Below are 19711 nucleotides of genomic sequence, written 5' to 3'. Positions count from 1 at the left end.
CTCTACATCCATAGGCGCTGCAGCGGATAATTATTTTTTCTTAAATTTTATGTGACCAAGCAGAGCGGGCGACTTTCGTCCCTTAGAAATGAATGTAAAGTATTTCCGGACTTTCGGAATTCGACCAGCAGTCACGTGGCACTAATGTTAGAACCAGTTGGAGGTTGCAATACGCTCTCTACCAGTATATATCTCATTGGGACATGCAGTCCTTGGAAGGGGGTAGTGTTATGAAATGTACAGGTGCGATAAGATGGTTTCCTCGGAAAGCAGGTTTAGGGTTGCCATAAATGGCAAGGAAAGCCAGGGTTGCAGAGAAATTGCCCATTTGGCAAAGAATTGGCGATATGCCATGGACGGATAGAGAACCTTCTGGAACGAATTTTTACCGGTTTAGCAAAGAATGCTCTCGAACACAAGCCGAAAGCTATATAAACCCTGGTGGACCGCAGTCAGACTGCCTTGTCGAGTGCGAGATACATGTGTCTCATCTAGTTAGTCCATGCGGAGACAATCGAGTTGACAGCCGGCCAACAAGTGCCGAGTGGGTCATCTGAGTGCATCAAAGAGTCTCTTAGTGTATCGTCGAGTGCATCGCGAGTTGTAGCGTGGAGAGTCTCAAGAGTACGTGGAGTTAAAACAACGACCAAACAGAGTCGGGAGCTGTACTCTGATACTTTGCAGTGAAGCTGTCTCCACCGTTATTGCCTGATAGTGTGAAAGCTGTGTCGCTGAGTTTCAGCCTGTTTATAGTAGATCTTCGAGAACTGGAAAATGTGACTTTGGAGCTGTCCTGATTAATATTTGCTAAATAAAGTGTGTTTCGCTACTTCATCAAGTGTTGTCGTTATTCACTCCAAATCCACATGAACCCCATACGAACGTGAAGAAAGAAAATAACGTAACAACTGGTATCAGAAAAGAAAAACACAACAATATCATTATTAACTCAGAAATTACTTTCTATTGTAGCACTGTCATGCGATAAAATTAGAACTAGTTTTAAGACACTCCAAAATTCTTCAAAATCCGAATTATTAATCAAATCCTTAAAAAGTGATCATGTGACACTGCAAAATTTTCTTTCAAACATCTTAACTTTTGAATAATAATGTTTTAAACTGCACTTTTGCTTTATTTGAGGATGCATAATTTATCATTCATTTTCACACAGTAACTTCTTCATCCTTTTCTCTTATAAAATTTCATTAGACAAAATGAGCTTAGGATTTAATGATGAAATGTATTTGACTAAGATATACAACGAAAAGGCAAAACATTATGACTACCTACTCAATAATGAATGACCTTTGGCCCCAAAACAACTGGCATGGATGCCACAAGTTCTTGGTAAATGACTGAACATTGGTTGTACCGAATGTCTAAGCAGCGTCACACAAAGTCAAGATATTCTGACATGGTGGTGTCTGAGCTCTGACCTGCTGCTCCAAGACATTCCATATATGCTCAATCGGGTTAAGATCCAGCGCGTTAGATGGCCAGAACATTAATTGGAGTTCATCCTTATGCTCCTCAAACAACTCCAACACAATTCAAGCCTTGTGATATGGGGCATTGTCCTGCTGGAAGATTCTATTTCCAGCTGGGAAGATAGATGCCATGTAAGGGTGCAAGTGATCCGCAATTAAGTTCAGATACTTCACAACTTTCAAGGTCTGCCACAACTAAGGGTATGATTTTCTATACCGGGGGGAGGCAACTATTCACCTGGAAGATGGCAATACCCTGATATGACCACCCACGTGATGAATGAGAAATCAGGATTCATCCGACCATGCAACCTTCTTCCACTTATCCATGGTCCAGTCTCGATGATCCCACGTCCACTGTTGCCACAGTTGATAATAACACTTGGTCAACAGAGGCACATGAGGGAGATTTCTGCTGCACAGTCCCATATCCAACAGTGTCCGCTAAAACACTTGCGGCTGCTTTGTACTGAGCTGTTAGCCGAGTTACTGTCTGGCGCCAATTTTGCTGTATCACGAGGAGTTTCCAACATCCTTTTTCTTTGATAATGCATGGACGTTCAATATCTTGGCATCTACTGCTGGTTTCATCCATTTTGCATAAATACAAACAGCAGCAGATCGTGCACAACTTCCTACTCGTGCAGAGATTTCAGAGATACTCATTCCGAGTGTTTGGGCCATTATATGTACCCTCTGTCACATTTGCTTAGGCCAGCAGCCTTTTCCATCATTTGCAAAAGTGCAGAAAAAGATTCCTTACCATCTCCAAGCAGCAGATAAATACCATTCCCACTTAATCATGTGCTTTCCATGTCATCCAGACGAATTCATTGAAAAATGTGGGGATGGTTATAATGTTCTGGCTTATCAGTGTATTTAAATGGGCTTCTTCCAACAACGTTTTATGCTTAACCAAAAAGGTTGCACTGATTTCCGAATTCCTTTTTCTTTAGATCAAACACACCATTTTTAGATAAACTTGCACCAGGAGAAATACCCACAATAACATCTGCAACATTACAATAATTGATTTGACCCAGAATATCAATTTTTAGGGTTTTTTGCCTCTTTTGACATATTTTGAGAGATGCTGATTTAGCATACCATGGAAAGTTGTATATAAAAAAGGGCACATGTGCTCAGCTGTATGAAGAGATTTTAGAAATGGATGTAAATCTCCCATTATCTACATCCCCCCCCCCAAAAGCTCATCGTTAAAAGATGCTTCTCTCATTCCTTCAACTGACACGGTCTTTGGCAGTGTGTATGATTCTACATATTTTTTTACATGAGGAAAGGTATCAATAGCTCTCTTAGGAACAAATATGTTTTCACACCATTTTACTTCACAAAATTTTAGTAAAAACATCATATAATTAGTGAAGGCAAGACAATCTACTCAACGAGCTGGTCTATCTTTAGATAATCTATGCCTGCCTTTACATAATGCACTTAGATTCCAGTCAGTAGCTCAATGCCTAGCTCTTAAATCATCACAAAGGACATGCAAACCACATTCTCTATTACCTAATACAGTGCAGAGTCCGACATCCAGACCTCAAAGTCACTCCCAACATTTTTTTAAAGGTTTGAACTCATTGCGCATGGACATTTAATTTTTCTCCCTTCCGTAATAAAACATGTGGAGAGTTCTGATTGTGTGATTAAGAATTTGGCCTGCTTGGCATTCATTTCAAACTGAAACCTTCTACATAGAAACTTCATTGATTTTACACCTACTAATATTTTATATCCCTGACAACAACCTGGCGAATCATTGCTTATTATATTTTGCTTTTATCACAACATGTTTATCAACACATGACTACTTGAGTAATGATTCATGCAGTGATGCCTAAAAATTATATATATATATATTAGTAATTGAATAACAAAGTGTATGGCAATCTTTAATGTTGACATTGCGCTTGGCGATGATTTAAGTTAAATGCACTAAGAAATGTTGATGAGGATTTCTTTCCATGTGCTAAATATTGATTTTGTTAATGATACTTATAGTCCAAAACCATTATATTTAATGGTTATCTGAATTAAGAATAACTGATTTCTTACTCCCATAAACCCAGAATCGGCACCAGAGCTCGTATGGCCACACTAGGCGGCAGAACTTAGGGAATACAAAATTTTTGGAACTGAAGAGAAGCAGGGAGCAACAAAATTAAGGGATGACAAAATGCTTAGTATTTAGGGAAAGCACTGAGACCCAAAATTTAGGTACAACAGGAATCTATATGAAATAGTACTTTTAGCTGCTGTATTCTTGAAAAGTACAGTAAGACTAAAATACTGCTAATTATTGTAAAAAAAAAAATGATTATTACATATATACAGCTAAAAAAGAAAATAGTTATACCTGTGTTTCAAAATCCTCTAAAATTAATTCCAATGTTTCTTCATCAATAAGAGGCAAACCTGAAACATTAAGGAAAATTTACCAAAAGTTTTAATTGCAAACATGCATTAAACAATTAATTTTAATACAAGAGGATAATTCTTGCTTTACATGATATAATAAAATCTCTTGTAAATGGCACCAAATTAACTAGTTATATCAAAATAATGACAGCTTTTAAATCTTGAACTTAGGCCTATGAGGGAAAAAGATATATTATAGGCCAACAATATGAAGATTTAAATGTGGAAAACATTTACAGTATTCTTCTGCTCTTCAATGTAACAAGCTTTATCTAACCAATGGCCCAAGAAATTATCTAGAATATGAAGATGAATTACAAAGCCTTTTTATGCACTGTTGCATGAACTTTGAACATTATGTCTATTATTTTCAGAAATAATGAAAAATGCCAGATTTGCTATGTCTCTTGCATGGATACACACAAAAAACATGTCGCTGATGGTATAAACTGTGGCCTGTAATCAAGTTTGTAGATGAAGAAAATTTTCTTGGTTTTAAAATACATACAGCACCCCAAGGTCAATCAATACCTTGAAATTGTGTTAACTGTTCAGAGAAGGCTAGTAACAGTAAAGAGCAGGCCACATTTGAGTGGATATAAACAATTCTGTTTCTGTCACATTCTCTCAAGATGATGACAAAATTTAGACACGTGATCGACAGACTTTGCGGGCTGAAATTTCTATGGACAACACAATAAAACATGAATAGGTAATGTTTAGAAATATATACTCAATTATTCTGAAAACTTTCTTATCTAGTGACGTCTTGTTGCTGTTGGTTAAAAAGGATTCTACTGTATTTTTTGTTCACATATGTTTTTATATTAATATGATTTGCTTAAATAATCTTAAAAAAAACTTCTAATTAAAAGGACCAGTTTCATTCATTAAATCTCTTGTGATCTCAAGAAAAAGTTTTACATTACGGAATTCACCTCTTTCTTAAATCTCCCAATAAAATATAAAATAAATATAAAAATTGCATTTAATTCTTAAATCAACTTTTAAAAGTACCTAGATCTTCTCGTTTTTCATTATATATCCTCAGCCACTGACTGTCCAAATCATCCATATCATATTTGCACACACTTTCAGCTTTAGCTGCAGTATCTGTCAAAACATGAAACTCGGGAGAAAAGAAGCTATCTTCAGTTGTCCTCATAAGCCTTTTTGGTCTGTGGGAAAAAATAAAAATAAAAATAAAAATCTCATAAACAAACATACTTGCATTTAAAATGGGGAGTGGGAGAACCAGTGAGTAAAATATAAAACTAGTATTATTAAGATCTGAAATATTAAGAAATATTTGCTTTATTCAATACTGTATGTTTCATATAGAAATACACGACCTCGAAGCTATATCTTACAACATCCTTTAGCAAACACAGTAAATATTTTAGTATAACAATAAAAACTTATACTTGTAGCAAATTTTTAATAGTTCTTATCAATAAATTTACTAAGACATACTAAATTTAAATAATTTGAATTCACTTTAAAATCAACTACTGAAGCATAGGCAATTACAACAAGAGCAGGAAAAGCATATACAGTCAAAAGTCGTTAATTCGGACACCCGTAATCCGGAATGATCTATAATCTCAAAGCTAAAATCTTTCTGCGCATGCGCCGCATTGACGCATGCGCATAGGCGTTTTACTCGTGTGCGCAAGACATTTACGACTGCGCATATGCATCTGCGCAAGTGCAGAATACGTTTTCGCGTGCGCGTTTAATGTATGACGGACGGTATAAGCTAAAATTATCTATTTCAGTTAATGTTGATAATTGCGTTGTTCCTTAATCTTCAAATTGGATCCGGCTTATTATTTTTTGCAGACTGTAAGAGCAATTTTCTAAAAGTAAGCTTGAACTTTCGATTATGTCAAATAGAATTTCCGATGCTGGAGCTCCCAAAGGATCTAGAAAACGAAAGTATGTTTCGATGTCCATCAAACAAAAAACGAATTGCTACAAAAAATGAATAAAAGCATATCCTTTGTTTATCTAACCGTTCCGAAATCTGTTTATCAATTTCACGCTGCTCTGCGCGGGGGGGGGCACGTCGCGGCGCGCAATGAACTGGAAGTTGATCTGTCAACACTATCGTTATCTTCAGGGCAGATGTTTTTATTTTAGTCGGCTTATAATTCCTTACTAAATGTAGTATTTAATTTCGATGTACTCCGTCTTTGATATGATTTAAATCAAATTCCTTGTCATTATAAATATCACGAATACAAATCACATAGTTTTCTGGTTGCAATTTTCTAATTTCGGCTATAAGTAAGGTATGCTTTACGCATCTGCGCGTTAAAAGAAATGTTTAATAAAGTAAACAAATAAATATTAGGCTTCTTTTTTGGTAAATTTGGATACCCTTTAGATCATAATTGCTCATTATTTTATAAATTACGGTTTCATATTTTTAGTTTTATAATTTCTGCATGCCATCTTACCAGATTTAAACTGATGATCTATAATCCGGAAAAATCGATAATCCGGAATCGCCGAAGTCCCGACGAGTCCGGATTAAAGACTTTTGTCTGTGTATATCAATTTAATAAATTCATTAGGAGCATACATGAAGTACAGGCACATAACTATCAACCCTTTATTAATAAACTTAATAATAGATGGCATTATAAAAAAACTAACATGCATCGCACTGTATAATAGAGAGGGGAAATGTGCATGAGAGTAAACAGAAAGAAAAAATAACTGAAGTACCAAAGCAGTAAATTTCATGCACAGAATACATATATATATATAATTTCAATTTAACAAATATTCTCTCATACATATAAAGCTAATTTAAATTTTAAATTATGAAAATTTAATTGTATATAAATAAAAGATTAATTATTGTTGCAAACTAATTTGCAATATCATTCAAATTCAGAAAGCATATGTGATGTTATGTTTTTTGTATTTACTTAGCTATTTTTAATAGAATTTGTAATTAAAATTGTTTTGTATTCCGGTGGAATACAGTGCAAGATTTTGAAAAGAAAGCTATGCAGGAAAAATTAAAATACAGAAGCACACGCATTTAACATTTTAATAAATAGATATCTCATAATTGCACTCTTTTGCTATCCAGAAAAATTGATAAAATACCAGAATATTCTCGTGCATGATTAAAAATCTTATAAAAGCCAGATTAAAACATCTCAATTCAGTTGTTTACTTAGTTCTTGTTGACTGTAGCAAATTCACAATGAAATCGGTTCAGCTTTCTCTGTTTTGAATTGAGTTCTAGTGAACGTTTTAGTAGTTTAAAATATAACTACTGTGAGACATTGCGATATTGAACGAATATCTCTGAGGAAATTTCAGCATTTTGTTTTATTTGTTGTGATAAGAATAAATTTTATTAACTTTTTATTGACTTGTGCTTTCAATCCACTACGAACCCGTACGCACGAAACAATAAATTATGTGCAAGTATCTAAAAACATGAAAAAATATTTAATAATGCAAAAATTTAATCTAAAAGTTTTAAAGAATTTTTTAATATTATATTAATTTTCATAAAGTGAATAATTGTTAAGCAGGCAGGTGACAGATCTTTTCAAGGGAAAGTTGCCTAAAAACCTAACTGTTCAATTACTCAATTTGTGTTTTGTCATCCATATAGGCATGAAGATGCCTATATGAGCCCAAGGATAGCCCAATTCTAGTCCTCATATGTGCAGATAGCTCAAAAGTTGGAAAGACCATTAAATTTCGCTGGTTAATCCTTTTGCACTGCTCGACCCTGAAATCTGTCCATTCCAAACCCTCGAAATGCCCGTGTTGTTCATTCTAAACTTTATATGAAGAACTGCTGCAGAAAACAAATTTTAACACTATTTTGGGAAGTTAAATGCTAATATGTCAACATAGTCTACAGATTATTTTTACCTTAGAATTTCATCATACACTTCCCCTTTTAAGTTCTTCGCGAGGAATAGCTATGCCATGCATTATTAGGCTTTTTTAATTTCAGCTTAGTATTTACAACTATTTCATTATTCACATTTCTGAAATAAAAAATTAAAAAAAAAAAAAAATTAGAGTATGAGAGCTTAATCTTGAGAAAAAATAGAAAATATTTCTACATTTTCTCAAGATTAAGCTAATTAAGCAAGGTAAATAATACTTTCAATTGCCTAAAATAACTTTTCTTAATATACAAACATTTGTAGACGCATGTAGAGGACATGGTTTTTGTTAGACAAGAATTTGCATTATAGCTGTACAACATTATCCTGTGCGTATATCACATATCTATTGGTACAAAAAAATAAATATTTAGCTAAAAAATATTTATCTTATTTAACTAAAAATTTCAAGTCATAGGGTATTTTCTTTCTCCTTTCCATATACCTTCCTGGTGTGACGATGGATTCATTGAAATAACTGTTGATGATATTCTAGAATTAGTTACAGAAAATGAAATAAACGAATCAAATTTGGTAACATTTATATCCAAAATATTACCAACTGAAGATAATTCTGAAAGACTTTTCAACGAAAAAAATCAAAAACTTCACTCTGAAAGGTATAGAAAGATGTTTGGACATGCCAAAACAAATGTAATCTTAGTTTTTTAGAGAATGATTCTCTGCCAGAGAGAGCACAAATATTTAAAAAAAAATCTACAAAATTACTTATACACCTATCAAGAAATTTATAAAGATTTGCAAAGCAAAAGCAAACAATTTGTAGTGACAAAATTTTTAAAACCTAAATCTACCAGAAGTGCAGGGAAACTTGTTGATGAAACAAGAGCAGATTTTGAAATAAGGCCAGTTAAATGTTCTCGACATATTCAACAGGTCCAGGTTCGAGTCCCAGCGAGGGCCTTGCTTATTTTTCACATCTCCTGGCTTCAAAAAATCCTAATTATTCTACAGTGGAAAACTAAAAGGTAATGGATAATAATTCGTCACCATCAAGATTTGGTGATTGGGATCCCAAGCTGCCCTTTAAAAGGGGGAATATAAAGGGTATTTTGCCCCTTCTTTCCATATACCTTTGTGGTGTGGTAGCATGCTCAGCGCATATTCAAAAGGTGAAGGTTCGAGTCCCGGTGAGGGCATTGCTCATTTTTCATGTCTCCTGGCTTAAAAAAATTCTAATGACTCTATAAAGTCTTGCATAAAAAGTTGACATTTTTCCCCACTGTCTTTAATAATGAGACAGGTTTTTTATTAAGTAAATTAATATTAATAGAACAGAAATTTAGGGCTTCTTCATTATTATCATAATATTTTATAATTTAATTCATTCAGGGTTGCCACTCAAACAAGAGAATGAAATTCACTGACTTTTCCAGGTGTGTTTTAAGAAAATTCCAGTCTATCTGCATAATGCATACCAGCTGTTCTAAGAAGTAAATTAATTATCGTACCACTTGAAAACACAAAAATTTGCCAATTACATATGACTTATAACATATAATCCCCAAATCCTATTATAACTACAATATGAATTTTCTCCACTGAAGATTGAGATTAGAATCTGCTCAATCTGGATTAATTTTTTTTTTTTTTTTTTTTTTTTTCAGAAAAACAAAAGAAATCTATTTAATGATATTTTAAAACAAATTCAGGTATTTTATATTTATTTAGCAGCATACATAAGCAAAAAATATGAGCATTAAATTTCATGATGGTATGTCATCAAACAGCTAGAATTATTTTCAGGATTATGCCAGAGAAAATTTCCTGAAATTTTAAAGTATTATCTACTAATAATAAATAAATTTAGAGAGAAGAAGCAACATTAAATGATATGAAAAACATTTTTTTTATTTTATTTTACTGCAAAATGACAACTAAAGCACTTATGAAAAAAAGTTTAAATGATTTTGCGGTAAAATCCTAGTATACGCTATGGCATTGGAATTATTTTTAAAACTGTCGCCGACACCAAAACAACCCGTTTACTGCTCATTTTGGTGCCAAAATCCGTGTACTGTACATGGAGGTTAGACTAGAATACATGCAGGCAATTCTAACCTCCATGGCACCGTATACTAGGATTAAACCGATTTTGTTTTATACAAGAATATGTATTTTCTTAGTTCAACATGCACTGCACATGCGCGACTTTCAATTCTTGAGGTTACTGGAGACTTGCTTTGCCTTTCTGAAAGACAATCTAATTGGAACTGCGAAAATTGGCTCTATGCCAGCTGGCTGAATAACGCTCACGCAATATATAATTCGCCAAGAAAAAGATCGTTCCCAATGTTGGCGCAAAACTCGCATTTTTTTAGGGATTCCCGCATGAAATTCCCCGACTTTTCCAAATTTTGACTAAAATATTTAAATTCCCTGAATTTTTTGGTCAATTTTCGAATTCCCTAACTTTTTCCGGTTTTCCAGCTAGTGTGGCAACCCTGTTCATTTACATTTAGCCATAAAATTTACCCATCTGATTGAAAAATATTAATAACTTACTCCCACCTTAATTTGAACTTTAGATGAATTAATGTAAATTTAATTGAAGACAGTAAACTTACTCTGATAGACAAATGTAACTAGCATTTACTGTTATTATGTGCATGCAGGTTATTAATGGATTGAATGCACACAAAGCCAATGAAACTTGATGAAATTTATGTTCCAGAAATATGTCACAATTCTGAAACTTTTCATACAAAAGTAGTTATACACAAAAGTACACTGTACTTTTACGCATGCCAGAGCACAATCAGTAGTTACTAAGGTACTATTCTGTTGGCAGGACCAGATTCAGAAATGTATGTATGTGTAGGAATACATATATACATACATACATTTTAGAACCCAGTCCTGATAACAGAACAGTACTGTTACCACTTCAAACTATTCAGAATATTGAACACAAGGAAATGCAAAGTACATCAAAAAGCGAAAGCTTGCACAGTGCTCTCTCAGTACTCTGAACTCTCAATATTCTGAGCTAAATTGAAAACTGATGCTCTTTCCAGTCTTCCCCCATACAAAAGGAAATTTCGAGTAGCTTTGATTTCTCATAATTGCTGAAAGGCATACACGAGTTAAGAATTACATAGAGCCAAATAAATTACACAGGAATTGGACCAAAATGCAATTAAGCTTGGACCAAATTGCCACTTCTAATCAAATTTGGTTAGTTGCCCAAACCATCGGCATCTTGGCACTATCTCGCGAATTGGCGATATAGCCTTTTACCTCAATGTTAAATGAACTTCCCCCTGCACCCATATTTTTCTTGCAATGCTTCACATTCTGCGGCTTTTTGTACTACTTATACAAGAGGTACACCAATTTACACACAGTTTTACTAAAATTACATTGCATACAAAATTTGTAACACTGCACTACTTTCAGAGTTGCTTATGTTCCAGTGATCAGAAGTACACTCAAGTTTCAAAAGAGAGGGAAAATTTTAATTTTAGTGGAATATCAAATATTGTAACACAAATTTATAGATGTGCATGGCTTCTTTCAATCATACAAGCAATAGTAACTCCCATGTCTTGAAATTTTAGATGCAAAATGCACACAAAGATAGGAAAAAGTTATTTTGATAACTTTTTTTAAAAATTTAATATAAACTAGAATTTTTGAGCAATATATTAACTATGACAAATGATGATATGAACTATGATAAATATGACAGACCACATTCTTATCACTGCTTTATTATTTTTACATCAGGGATCCAAGCTTTTCTAAATACAATAGCAAAATTTAGATTAGGTTATTTGTAGAGACAAAGGTAAAAGGTCAAATTATGTATGTGGTTTTGTGATTTTCTGCATCACTAATATACAAAAATATATCTATTTAATAACTACATAGTTATCTGTTTAATAAGTACACAGATTACTATTAAATAGCTGTATAATTTTGTCATTTTCTGCACAGTAAGTATAACGTGCAGATAATTTTGTGATTTTTAGCACACTAGTACATAAATGTTCTTAGTTTTGCTTAAAACATGCGTCTTTAAGTAAATAAATAGCTTTTTTATGTACTTTATAACAATTAATCACCAATTTTCCTAGCTTCACTGACAATTTTAGCCATTGTTTTAAATTCTTTTATGTAAGGATGCCTTTGTATAAAATGTTCTATAGAAAGTAAGTTTACATTTCTGTAATATATGAGCAAAATTTCGAAATCTCCTCTAGGCTAAATCCTTTCATATTACAAGAATCAAACTAGCAATGTACTAAGAGTATTTGGTGGTTCTATCCATTTAACCACTGAGAGCAAAGAAGCTATTCTTTTATATAGTATTATATACAGTCAAATGTCGTTAATTCGGACACCCATAATCCGGAATGATCTATAATCCGGACCCGGCTTATTATTTTTTTGCAGACTGTTAGAGCAATTTTATAAAAGTAAGCTTGAACTTTCAATTATATCAAATAGAATTTCCGATATATATTTGCTAATATGTAAAGGGGGGCCGCGGCGCGCAATGAATTGGAAGTTGATTTGTCAGCACTATCCTTATCTTCAGGGCAGATGTTTTTATTTTATTTGGCTTATAATTCCTTACTAAATGTAATATTTCATCTCGATGTACTCCGTCTTTGATATGATTTAAAACAAGTTCCTCGTCATTATAATTCGCTTCCGATAGTGAAGAAAGTGACAGAGGTTATTGAAAACGAAAAAATTTCGATTGACAAATTAGTCGGTATTCTCGACACAGCAATTATAGGACTTGAACAGCGGAACTTTGTAACTAAACAAGAAGTTATATCTGTTTAATAGAATTAAAGAGAAAGTATTATCACATGAAATGAAGCAACTTAAACAACTTACATTGAAAGAAATGTTTAATAAAGTAAACAAATAAATATTAAGCCTTTTCTTTTTGTAAATTTTGATACCCTTTAGATCATAATTGCTTGCATACAGTCAGAGAGAGAGCCACTTATCATAACAGACGTGAATTCCTGACACTGATATGGTTGGCAAGTGTTGAACGTTAGTTGCACTTTGACTGACCCATAGCTTTGTGTAGATCTGCTGAAATTGTAACCCAGTTTATATACAGAATTTAATATAAAGCTAAAAAAAGCTACTGAAGGACCAGAGATGATAGGTTGTTTTGTATTATTTTAAGTCTCATTAGCTGTAAGGAATAATTATGTTATTTTTACATTTTTGTGTTGTATTTTGCATATACCATAAGGATTAAGAAAGGATAATTCATCTTAACCTGTACAGATAACTTCTAAAGGATAATAGTTACTTAACAAATAATTAAATTACGTAGTTAGATACTTAGTCACAATAGATTTACATGGTTACAATTTTTTTTTTTTTTTTTTAATTTCTGAAAAATGTCCTTTAAAAAAACACCAAGTACATTTTACAGCAGTTGTAGTTCATGATATTGATTTTAAAATTTTTATATATTAAAAGCTATAAAAATTTATACTTTGCAGCAAGAAGCAACAAAACGTTTATGTTTTTAACTTAAAAATTTCCAGGATGTTTTAGCTAATTTACATCGATTTCCTACTCTTTAGCATCTTTTCTAAGTTTATTTGTTTCAATAAACAAATCAATGTTCCCAAGTCAATCATCCTAAGTCCCCAATCAATGTTATCTCTTAACTTGTTAACATTTCAAAAATATACCTTCGAAGAAAAATTTGCTCTCTCTTTATAAAACTAATTTCTTTTTCAGTGAATTTTCTATTCATTTTAGAATTTTCAGATTTATTTAAAGAATTCTGCTATTTTACAGAACTACTTAGAATATGTAGAAGAAACTCCCAATTTTATTTCTTTAATAATACAAGTATTAAAAATAAATATAAGCGAAATAAGGTCAAGACCAGTGCTGGAGCCATGCTGGCAGAATTTTTAGAATGTAGTGGAGAACTGAGCAACAAAATTTAGGGCAATATTTTTAAAATTAATAGTAGGCACTCACATATGTATGATGCAATAAGACATATATGATTTTAATTCACTTCTTTTCAATTTCTTTATTTTCTTTAATGCTTATTTCTAGTGAGAAAATAAAGGGAAGATAAGCATATTAAGAGAAAGATTTCTGGGATCAAAAGGAGAAAATTCAATAATTTTCTTTTTACTGTTCTTTCAAAAATTCCCAAGTAATTCATCCCAAATTTTCTATAAAACACATACATTATGTGTTAATAACCAGATAATAATAAGACACTTTTCATTTTGTCACATTTTTCTGAAATTGTAGGTCTTGCCTCTAAAATAATAATCTATAAATCTTGTACTTTAGTCCTTCTGAGGTACGAGGTCTAAAATGCAAAAGAAAAATTATCCCTACCAACTCTGTAAGAGTAAAAAGGAAGAAGATTTCTGAAAATAAATAAATAAATAAAAGAGAAAGGTAAAATGAATTTTCCTAAGAAAATTAATACACATTAAAATATACTAAAACATTTACGCAGAAAAAAACTTAACATGAAAAAATATTTTTTTTAAAAAAAGCATTTTTTTCTCTAAGAAGTGTTTCAGAAACTATGTTTTATAGCATTTTTTATCTTGTTTATTTTTCAGAATCAAAATATTTCTAATTCACCAAAATGGAAAGAAATGTCACTTTTAACGCACCAAACACGTTTGTCAATGCATCACCAAGAAACATTTCTCTAAAATGCTAGTCAAAAAATGTCATGATGGCAGTAATAAAAAAACAGAAAAGAAATGTCACATGAGTAAAATTAAAGAAGCTTCCGCCAATTTTGGCTGAAATTATGGTCTTTTAAGGACTAAAAATCATTTCCATAAAAACCTAAGGACTTTTAAGTACTTTTAAGGACCGTACAAGCCCTGTATACTTAATGCACTCAGCAAGAGTATTATTCATAATATGAACTGAAAATATAATGCAGTAGAATTCCGATAATTTGCAAATATATAATTTTCTCATTTGCTGTTATTTCTTGTAAATTAATGCTCTTTTTTTTTGGGGGAGGGAGGATATAAACAAATGTTTGATAGCTAGAAAATTCAGTGCAGTAACTTTTTTCTCATATAAATATCAAAATAAACTTTCCGCAAAAATACATTACACTTTTAACATGTTTTGATTTTAAAAGAAACTTTTTCCTATTACGTACATCCCAACATATGACACTCAAAAATCAGAAGTTTTCTCAACAATAAATATATTTTTTTAATTATATATATTTTTAATAATAAATGAAATTATAAATAGTTACTAATTAATATCTGAAAGTTCAGTTACTAATTCTTAACTGCAAATAGTACAGAAATACTTAAATGTCAAAAAATATTTTTATTACAGTCAAAAGTCGTTAATCTGGATGTCCATAATCCGGAATAATCTATAATTCGGACCTCAAAGCTACAAACTTTCTGCGCATGCGTAAACGCATGTGCATTTGCATAATACCTTTACGCATGCGTGTTTAATGTATTACGGACAGTATAAGCAAAGCTAAAATTATCTATTTCAGTTAATGCTGCAGATTGCGTTGTTCCTCAATCTTCGAATTGGATCCGGCTTATTATTTTTTGCAGACTGTTCGAGCAATTTTATAAAAGTAAGCTTGAACTTTTGATTATGTTGTAACGTTGCGCGCCTCCAACTTGCACGCAACCAAGGGGTGACTGTGAAAACTGTATAAAAGATAGAGTCTTGTGAAGGGTTTAAGTCCCTTTTTATTCAACGTAATAAATTACAATTGCGTGCTCTTGACGCTCACAGACTGTGCCAACTAGGCAGTCAAATAAAAATAATAACCTGAAAAGAAACTAAAGACCAGACTCTAACTACGAGGCTCTCTAAAATAACTAACTCACCGCATTTTACAATACCGCTGCTAATTCAGCAGACTTGAAGCTCACTTGAACGATTAACACTACTTCCCGCCAAGCACATAGGCCGAAACGCGGGGTTCTTCAATTTCTTGCTAACTACCTCCGCACTCGTGAAGTAAGAATATCACACACCAAACTCGTTTCCTCTCTATTTAAATCATAATACTTCCGCTGATAATTTGAATCCTTGCGCGTTCTACTAAAATTTACATATTCTGGCATTGGCAGTTCCAGGGGAAAGTAAGGCTTGACAGGAAAGATAGTTTAAACTTAAAATAAATGTTAGTTAAAATAAATATAAACCCTACATTTGCCGCTGCCAGAATTTGGAAAACTTGGAAGCAGGTCCTACAAACGACCTGTTGTAAGTTTCTCTAATTCTGAACTAACTGGCGAGAATCTCGTTTACACAAAAAAAATCTTATGTAACAAATTGTATACTAAATTCTGTTGATCGTTATAAAGCTCTCTTCTTACAGCAACTTTTCCTGGACTTCATCAATCAATCTTGGTCTTTCCTTCCAGCATCTGGAAGGAATAAGTATCAGTATCTTTCTAAATACATTATAATTTACACTTTCTTGACACAATAAATTTTTGTTTTTAAACGATTCGTTTTTCTTAGTTATTGCTTACTTCACATTCATTCAATTTTTCAAGCATTAATTTAACTTTACCCTGGCTCTCCACCGTGTGTGGTGTCAAACGGGAATATTCGTGTTTTAGTCTTACAACACTTCCCCTAACCACTATGATTTGTTAGAATTCAACGACCAAATAGACACACCTTACTCGACATTCTACAACTCAATGAGCTACTTTAATAGTCTTAAAAATTCAAATGTAGGTGGAGAACCCTACAAAACACATTCATTCTAAATTCCCCCTCATTCATCTTTAAACACGCAGGCTTTCGCTCTAAAGCATGACTTTATCTACAATTTAATACTTAAATTTTGGCTTCATTGCTTTTAAGCATTCACTTTTAGCATCTACAATCTTATGCTTCTAGACTAAATTCTACTTTTACATAACATTCAAGTATTTAGGTACATTTACAAAATTTTAATACATATAATTTTTACAATTTACCATAAAATGAATAAGAGAAAATAAATTTTTACTTTACTCAATCTTCGCCAAGCTGGCGACACTGAAACTAAATTTCTTATTAATACAAGAATACGAAGTTATTTTTATCTTCGGCCAAATTTTGGCTTTAACATAACAGAATTAGTCTTTCGACCAACAGAAAATGCTTGTTTTTAGCTTTTACATTTAAAGAAAATAATACTTTTGCCTTAGCTAAATAAAGTAAAACAAAACTAAGTCTCAACCGAGACATATTGACTTTCGTCAAAACATAGAACTTCGTACTTATGCATAACATTTCGGAACAAAAGAGAAAAAAAATTTTATAGAAGGTTTTAACTTATCTTTGAGTTTTCGATGCTTGAAACTCCGTCATTCGTTTTTGGCAAAATTGTTCCCAAGTTAGAAGTTTCATGGATGTCAATCTTCTCCTTATTGCCCTCCGAGTACCGTCCACACTTTTTCTTTTGCGTCTTCTACTGCTGGCCTCTTGGCGGAGTAATCGTCTGGTTGTTGGCATTTCCGTTTTTCCCTGGGACGGCTGGTCTTGACGTCCTCCGGTCTGGAGTCCTTCTTGAATTTCTTCTGTTCCTCGTATTTCTGTGCCTCCTGTTGGCGTTTCAGTTTCCGGAACGGCGGCCTTGCTGGCACCTGACTCTGTGGCCGTGTGCGCGTTCTCCTTGATGTATAATTTTTCCTGCAATCCTTTGTAGGTGGTGTTTTTCTCTTTACCACGATTTCTTTATCCGGTGCATCTGTATTTTTGTTTTTCTTAAACGCCCGGGTTTGAAAATTATTTTTTCTTTTTGATACCGACGTCTGGGTTGTAGAAGTGCTAGGTCTCTCTTCAGTTCTCTGTTTCTTGGGTGGTGGAATAGTTGTTGTCTCTGGACCTTCTATTTCATTTAGACTTGAGTCCTGTAAGAAACTTTTAAGGATTTCAAAATCATTTGGATTATAGTATTTTTTCACCTGGTCGGGACTTGCTTTACAGATTTCCCCTCTCTCGTTCTTAAGATATAACACTACTCCTTTGATTTCCTGAATTACATAGGGGCCTTCAAACTTTGAAGCTAGCTTTGCCGTAAAATTGTCTGGGGCACTTGATAAAGAAAATTTCTGCTTCAATACTTTATCCCCAACTTTAAAATCTGCTTCACGGCGTTTTCTATCATAATATATTTTCTGCCTATTTCGTGCCGTATCCGAGGTTTTAAGCGCCTGATCAATTAGCTTTTGCACATCTTTTTGTTTAAACTCCTGCTCTCTTTGCTGCACAAAGAATAATTTATCTAAAGGCGTAATTAATTTTCGGCCTAAGAATAATTCTGCTGGAGTTTTTCCCGTAGTATCATGATGTGCCGTTCTTAAAGCATAAGCTAATTCATCATTTATGTAGCCATCCCAGCGCTTGTGATGTGTGCTCACATAACTGCGAATTATTTTTACTATATTTTTATTAACTCTTTCTGCTATGTTAGCTTGTGGTTTATACGGAACCATTTTGATATGGCGTATGCCAAGTCCATTGCATATGTTTTCAAATATTTGACTAATGAATTGTTTTCCGTTATCGCTAATGACTTTTATCGGTGCACCGTATTTTAAAATGTATCTGTGTAAGAATGCATCTGCGACTGTTTTGGCTGACGCGCGTTTAAGTGGAACAATTTCTGTCCATTTTGAAAAATGATCTACTATTACTAAAAGAAAACGATTTTTATTTAACTCGCTCTGGGGGAAGGGACCAAGGAGATCTATGCCTAAAATTTCATTCGGAAATGTAGCGCGAATGCTATTTAAGTACCCGGCCGGGCTGTAATTAATATCATTTATTAACTGACATTGATTGAAGGACCTGACATACGCCGTTACTATTTTGTATAATTGCAGGAAATATACCGCCTCGCGTACCCTTTTTAAAGTCTTTCTGACCCCTAGGTGGCCCGCTGTTTTTGCTTCGTGCAACTCCTTCAAAATGCTTAATCGAAGCGAGGCTGGGATGACTGGCTTATACTCAAGATTTTCGTTTGTTGTTTTCATATAAAATAATAAATTATCTATTATTTCATAGTTTTTTTACTCTATTTCTTATCGCATCGATATCTGTGTGCTCGAAGCTTTCGGGGTCTTTCAAATAAGCATAGATATTTCCAAATTCAGGATCAGCTTTCAGTTCAGTAATAACCGTGTCTCTAGAATCTAAAATTTTTTAAGTCAACACAGCGCATTTAAGTTCATTTCCTTCATCGTCCAGTTTTATACGAGAAAGTGCGTCAGCTACATTGTTTTCCTTACCTGGTTTATATTTTATTGTGGTATTATATTCTTGGAGTTTTAAAGCCCATCTTATTAACCTGGGCGTTAGGTTTTTCCCCGAGTAAAGTCTACCAACAGCCGCATGATCCGAAAAGACTGTTACTGGCGATTTGCCGAAATAAACTCGAAATTTGTGTACAGCCATTAATACGGCTAATGTTTCTCTTTCTGTAGCAGTATAATTCCTTTGTGTCTGATTCAATGTTTTACTAAAAAATGCCAGCGGATGGTTATTTTGCATAAGAACCGCACCCACCGCATAGTCTGACGCATCTGCTGCAATTTCCAGGTTTTCGTCCCCCTCCGGGAATTTTAAAACAGGGGCATTAATAAGCGCTTCTTTTAATCTTTCAAAAGCTGTGTTAGCTTCCGCTGTCCACGTAAATTTAGCCCTTTTTCTTTTGATTACTAAGAGTGGTTCAACAATATTAGCGAAATCTTTTATGAAAGATCGATAGTAAGAACATAACCCAAGGAAGGAAGAAAGTTTCTTGGCGGTGTTGGGCAGTGGGAAATTCTTAATAGCTTTTATTTTTGAATCTTGCGTTTCTAT

At 33.3% G+C, this 19711-nt stretch overlaps 1 protein-coding gene across 1 annotated transcript in view; it reads right to left on the bottom strand.

Annotated features, from left to right (window-relative positions):
* The window catches only part of LOC118201770 (uncharacterized), a 136477-nt gene that overhangs the window by 71629 nt on the left and 45137 nt on the right, over positions 1-19711 (bottom strand). The window contains exons 7-8 of the mRNA XM_085815233.1: positions 4947-5107; positions 3868-3926 (exon numbers count right to left, since the gene is read on the bottom strand). Coding sequence (XP_085671359.1) covers positions 3868-3926; positions 4947-5107 — 220 coding nt within the window. The remainder of the gene's footprint in view (positions 1-3867; positions 3927-4946; positions 5108-19711) is intronic.

The sequence above is a fragment of the Stegodyphus dumicola genome, chromosome 4 (genome assembly GCF_044657685.1).
Source record: "Stegodyphus dumicola isolate Sdum_Otavi_A_Nest chromosome 4, ASM4465768v1".
NCBI classification, from domain to species: Eukaryota; Metazoa; Arthropoda; class Arachnida; order Araneae; family Eresidae; genus Stegodyphus; species Stegodyphus dumicola.
This window is presented reverse-complemented; position numbering and strand designations above follow the sequence as displayed.